Source organism: Merops nubicus, unplaced genomic scaffold, assembly GCF_000691845.1.
Source record: "Merops nubicus isolate BGI_N331 unplaced genomic scaffold, ASM69184v1 scaffold18848, whole genome shotgun sequence".
Taxonomy (NCBI): domain Eukaryota; kingdom Metazoa; phylum Chordata; class Aves; order Coraciiformes; family Meropidae; genus Merops; species Merops nubicus.
In genome coordinates this window covers 1,094-7,544 of record NW_008625307.1, presented here as the reverse complement: position 1 = coordinate 7,544, position 6,451 = coordinate 1,094, and the positions used below count along the sequence as shown (strand labels likewise).

Here is a 6,451-nt window from a genome sequence, read left to right as displayed (position 1 = left end):
GATATATCAAGTTTTACTTATATTCAAAGTAGGAAATAACATTCCTTGTAAAAGCTCAATGATTATAATGATACAACAAGAGGTAACTATTGCAACATGATTAACAAGTGACTTTAAATGATCATGTATTGAACTTGCATACATTTTATTCCTGTAAATTAACATCTTTTCAGGCATTTAATTCTAATATCAATGGTACAATTAAACAGGTACCTCCAGGAAGGAATCTTTAGATTTTTTTTTTCCTATACGTATAAAGCTCAATTACCAAAAATATAAAAATCCTAAAGTAATTTGAAATATGTGAGAGAAAAAATGTGCTATGACAGAAATTTAATATTTTTATCTGTGGAGTAAGTTATAGCTTTCAAGAATTTGGTACATTTTTAGGCACTGTTTTTGTATTTTTATTTGCCTGAATTATACAGCAGGACTTGAGATGCCCAAAAACTGTTCAAGATAAATTTAAGGCAACCAAGTGCAAAAGCTCAGTGTACATTAGATACATGTAAACAGAACATTTCATAGTAGAAATTGTACAACTATTACAAGTCCATAGTGACAAAAGCCAAAACCATTCTGCCTTAGAGACACAAATGCAAAATGTAGTTACACTAATCAAGCCAAAAATTACAAATTCCTGCAGATAAAATCTCATCTTCTCTAACACAAGGCAGATGCATTACATTGCTGTGCTAGAATTAAGTGCTCTGCTCTTCTCCCCTGCACAACATGCAGCCTCCTCCCAAAGGTTTGATCCGTTTCATTTAGGGATGTATCAACCATCAACAGAGCTCCCAAATGTTAAAGCAAAATGCACAACACAGCAAACAGATGGAATGTGAATGTACAGATATTGGACCTTTTAAAAAATACAGTACCTAGGATTCCCCATTTTGAACAGTTTTCAGCATATTGCATAGCAGTGAACGCATCTGCTACCTAAAACTGTTGCTGTTGACCCACATGGAGTTCCTCTTCAATTCTTCTTTAGTTTTCTTTCATACTGTACAGTGGGTCCACAAGCTTATTGTGCACATGCATTAAACCTTGAGGGGAAAGCAACAATGCCAGCTTTACATTAGTTATACTTTTTCAGCATGTCCTTCTATCCACATTTTTATTTGGAGTTTGCTTCAAAGTATACATTTTAAAATAGATCACTGATGAGAATAACAATGACTAAAGTAGCTTAAAATCAGATATTAAAGACAGCACATATATTCCTGTATCACTTGAATACTGCAGGACACCTTCAGTACAAAGTGAGCAGGCATGAGACAATTCTCTGGTTAGACCCATCAAAAAGTACTTCCAAATTAATTGAATACATGAGATTCACCCACCTTTCTCTTGTACTGAAAACTGCACAACAGCAAAATTCCCTCATATCACTACTTATCATAAAATCAGATGTATGCATACTGATACTTCACAGCTTGAATGGCAATGGTCTAGCATTGTGGTATTACTGTCTTTGGATTTAGTAGTGTACCTGTGTTCCTAGACAGCCAAAACCAAAACTATCCAGACTAATAATGCAGATTTGAAACTTCAGTAGTTCCCAACTGTTTTCTATTCTAGCTGGGCTTTTTTTGTGTCATCTACAAGTCATCAATAGCTGTGATGAGGGGAGTATTTGTTTTTCCTGTTAAGATACTTTCGAAAGTGGTGAAGAACAATTAAAAAAAGGTGCTGCTTTCTTTACTTTGTTTGCTAAGTTAGGTAACAGTAAAAATGTTACTTAGATTTTCCTAGGTGGGACATTCAGTCACTGGTATGTTTTTAATCTTAGCTGACCTAGGTGCCCTGGAGCAATAACTGACCAGAATAACTGACCAGTGTTCACAATCTGCAAAGTGAAAGTCCATTTTAGTACCAAACAAAAGATGAACTTCTAAAATTACAAACTTAAGTAGTATGCAATATTAAAATTAGAGAAATTTTCTTAGAAACCATTGAAAAAGTCTAACAGTAATGCACATTTTAGTGAATATGTATGGCAAAGAATATTCAAATACCTGTAATACAAAATGCAGATGTTACTATTTCCTTCTCCACTTAGTGACACATTCAGCCACACTAAACAGCCAACACACCTAAAACTGACTCAGTAACCTGGCCCATTTTGTCCCTAGAGGTAATGACTTAGCTTCAGGTATTTGTGCAAAAGAAACCCAAACCTCAGAACTCAATCTAACTAAAGAAAACAGTTTCTTAGATTTCATGAAGGAAGACTACTGGTTTGATGTACATGGGAAAGATCAAGTCCAGTATTTTTCAGTTTAACAGTGAGAACATATTAAGTATACATTTGCTACAAAAGCCATTTGTACTGAAAGAGTAAAAGCTGCTCACAAGACTCAAATGAGAACCATGATTTCAACTTTAAAACATTTAATTTCCTACCAGTGTTTTTCTGATCTAAAAAAGGGAAATGAAAAGGGAGATAACTACCTACTTCCTAGAGGCATGAAAAATGCTTACCAAAGTATTGCCTCTGCTATATTTAATGAAGGCTATTTTAAATCCTGTTTATGAAATCCTGTTTTCAGGAAAACCAGTTAGAAACAAAAGGGTTTTTTTAAAGGTATGCACCAGAGTCCTTACTTGATAGATGCCAAAACAATTATTACAAGGTAAAGTCTCACTGTAATATTCAGGTATGCATGCTTTGAACAAACAAATTTCTGCAATTTTAAGAAGAGTATGCACAAGTCTGTTAAAAACTATCCTGAATTGACCTATCTGCATTAAATTCAAAATTCTTTTTCTGCTTCATTCTGCAAGGAAGTTACCTTTCCCTTTTCCAATAGTAACATTTAAGTACACTTGATAATTTTAGCTTTTAAGTTTCCACAAAGTTAGAAAAAAAACCCCTAGAATAACTCTTACTCATCTTCACTTACCAGCCAGCGTGGTATTTGATTATCAAAATAAAAAGTAGAACGTCAGTTTCATGTAGTGCCTTGAGATTTTTTAAAACTTACAGTAAATAGCTACTCTAGTTAGCAGTTAAGAGCTACCTAGCTTCCTAAGAAGTCTAACCTGAAGACCAAGCTTCAGAAATAAATTATGAATTTGACCTACATTCATTTCTCCTCTATCTTAAAAGGGCAAAATCTCACCGATTTGAGAGTAGGTAAAATAAAGCACGTTTAAAGTAATTTTTTTAAGAATTCTATTGTTCTGTATTACAGGGTACTTAAATACAATGTGACACAACAGCACACATTCATACGCTGTAGCCCTTGACATTTTTAAAGCAAGGTTCAGTGTCATTCATACCTAGTAATTATACATTTGGTTTATATCTTTCCCATGCAAAGCTTTTTTTTTAATACAAAATACAGGATAATAGTTAGAATTTACAAGTACAATCTAGCAGCATGACAGAGGTAAAGACTAACACAGCACACCCCCCAAGAGATAGAAGTGAACTGCATACTGAAAAAAAACCCCAAAATTAACAAGTTAGCTGCAAGTGATGTCAGGATAAAAATCACATTAATGCCAGAATTTCAGTCTAATACATATAAGGACACTGGTGATATAGTGCTGTAAAAAATTTCCTAAATTACAGTCTTGCTCTCAGGTGCCACAACTACTGCAAGTAGAATTGCTAGTGAGAAAGAGGATTGAAGAGGATTGATTTACACAATTGCATTTGCTGTGCTAATATTTTTAGGAGAAAACTACTCTTCTCAGCTTCTACAGCCTCAGTGAAACAGTTCACATCTAGGAAATCTCATTGACTACCAAAAATTCCAACTTAAAGTTTGCCTCAATATACCTGCTACAAATACAAACAGCACAGTAAAAGGGTGCGATGTATTCAAAATCAGTATAGATTGTTATGCTAATTGCACTCTGTGAAAAGAGTTCTCAGGTGGACTCAAGGTCTGTATCACATTCCAAATTTACTAGACAGCACATTACAGCACATGGCAAGACAGCTGAAGATTACTAAACTATTGTTTCAAATGGGAAGCAAAGGAAATATTTTTCCAAAGTAGATTTCTCAGGAATATAAGCAACACAAGTTATGCCTCCTAGCACTTTTCCATTCACAAGAAATAAGTTAACATTTAGTATTTTGAATATATAACATTATACATTAGCTACTGTAAAGTGTTGGAAGGCTCAGACTTAATATAAAGTTTGGGGGTTTCTTAACACATGTAAACTCTGATTCAGTGCTCACCTTTAAAGTACTTCACAGTTTTAACTCTTAGTTCTAAAGTAGCATCTTCATCACACACAAAGATAGTACGAGGGTGTTGCTGGAAAGCAGAAACTGTCCACATATGATTGACTCCTTCTTCAATTGCTTTGTACAAAGCAAAAGCCTTATGTGCGCCTGTTATAAGAATCATCACCTGCAAAACAAAGGTCTCTTTACTTTCAGTCCCAGTATCAGCACCAACTAGTCTTGAAAACAGACACATGCAACTAGAACTAAATGAGTTCTTACTTCTCTAGCATCCATCACTGTACCCACACCAACTGTTAGCGCCATAGTTGGTACTTTAGATAAGTCTCCATCAAAGTATTTAGCATTTGCCAAAATGGTGTCCATTGCTAAAGTCTTTAATCTTGTTCTTGAAGACAAACTCGATCCGGGTTCATTGAATGCAATGTGGCCATCTGGACCAATGCCTTTTCAAAGTTAAAAAAAGTAAATCATTCCAGACCTGCGAGTCAACAAATATCTTCAAACATTGCAAACAAATAAAAGTTTTAGGACTCATTCTTTTCATTTGGTTCCCCATTTTCAGTAAAAAGCATTCAGAACTTACTTGAAATGATGTTATTAGAAAGTTGGACACCAACCATACTGTTTTGATACAGATTCTTAGTTAATCACAGAACTTTTTTTTTACACGATTGAAAAATGGGGGTTAAGCAAGTTGTGAAAATAGTGATTAAAGAGTGATTATATTTGTTTGAATCATAACAAATCACAGAGCATTTCCTCATACCTCCAACAAACAGATCAATCCCCCCTGCTTCTTCAATTTTCTTTTCAAATGCATCGCATTCCGCCTGCAAGTCTGGAGCGTTCCCATCAAGGATATGAGCATTATTTGGATCTATGTCAATATGTTTAAAGAAGTTATTCCACATATAGGAATGGTAGCTCTCTGGATGGTTTCTTGGAAGCCCTGAAATCATTGAGAGTGAAAAGAACACATGACAGGATTTAACCAAACAGCCTGAATTCTAGTCTCTGTGTAACCAATGTAGGGCACGCCAGGCAAAGCCAAGTAACTCAGATAAAGCAGTATTTGAAATTATATCAAGAAGAAAGATTTCCTGTTGGCATGCACAGAGAGCATAAGGTCTTTCTTCAAAAGAAATGCACTCAGTATTATGTGGCAACATGTTTTCTACAGAAGTACTGTGAAGCACTGAATTTAGCCCAGGACCCACCTGTTCAATACATGCATTTGTGTGGATAAAGGAACAGAGGAAAATGCTTAAGATGACCCCGTGGACAGATGCCCAGCACAGGAGTACAAACATACTAGACTGACACTGTCCTTTGACAAAGCATTTAACAGTTTTCATAATGGAAAAAAAAATCAGTATAGAATGATCTCAAATAATTAGCACCTTACCTACATATTCATCCATGTTGAAAGTCTTTACATATTTGAAAGAGAGATCTCCATTCTTGTGATATTCTATCAGCTTTTTGTAACATCCCAAAGGTGTACTCCCTGTGAAATAAAGGTTTTCTGCTGTTCTATGTATTCACACAACATTTTCAGTCTATTTAAATCTTTTCATAGTCAAATTTTTGCTTTTCAACATACTAGAAATCTACTACTTCTCAGCGAGTACTTCTCAGCTTTTCAAACTTTATCTCTGGGTTTTATTTTTTCACAAATCAAATCCATGTTTATACTGAAGTATGTTGGAGTATTGCCAAAAAATATATCTGTGTTCTTTTAAATACGGTATCTGTTGGCAATGATACACAGCTGTAGGTTTAGTCATTTATGTAAGCTTTGAATAAAACTTGCCTGTTGGCAGACCAAGTGTGAAATACCTTCCTTGACTGGGCTTGAACTGGATAATACGGTTACAGATGTATTTCGCTGCCCATTCGCTTGCCTGATCATAATCTTCAAGAATTACTAGCCTCATTATGGCAGTGAGGAACTTGTATGACAAAACAAACCTGGAGAAAATGTCAAAGGTTTAAAAGTGAACAAGAGAACCAGATGGATGGTTGTAAAACTCTCAGATTACAGAAGAGAGAAAAATGACCTTTTATACTGATGACGTACAGCACTAAAGGATATTTTACGTGCATAAGCATACTGCACGATTGCAGTTCTAGTTCAAGCTGGACTCTTGGACAATCAAGAGAAAAGCTACACAATCCATGTGATAGATTACAGTAAAAGTATTTATTAAAATTCACAGACCAATTTAAATTAAC

At 34.9% G+C, this 6,451-nt stretch overlaps 1 protein-coding gene across 4 annotated transcripts; it reads right to left on the bottom strand.

Moving 5' to 3' along the window:
- GNPDA2 (glucosamine-6-phosphate deaminase 2) lies at positions 1-6,194 on the bottom strand. 4 transcript variants are annotated; one of them, XM_008945639.1, is made up of 6 exons: positions 6,030-6,182; positions 5,622-5,723; positions 4,983-5,165; positions 4,475-4,659; positions 4,205-4,379; positions 1-1,049 (listed from the first exon to the last, which is right to left on the bottom strand). In XM_008945639.1, the coding sequence occupies exons 1-6, from the start codon at positions 6,151-6,153 to the stop codon at positions 991-993; spliced, it is 828 nt and encodes a 275-aa protein (XP_008943887.1). In that variant the 5' UTR covers positions 6,154-6,182; the 3' UTR covers positions 1-990. The 4 variants fall into 4 exon arrangements, with proteins under 4 accessions (XP_008943887.1, XP_008943889.1, XP_008943890.1 ...); XM_008945641.1 differs by having other exon boundaries at positions 6,121-6,153; XM_008945642.1 differs by having other exon boundaries at positions 272-1,049; positions 5,622-5,719; positions 6,026-6,194.
- Positions 6,195-6,451: the final 257 nt, after the last annotated feature.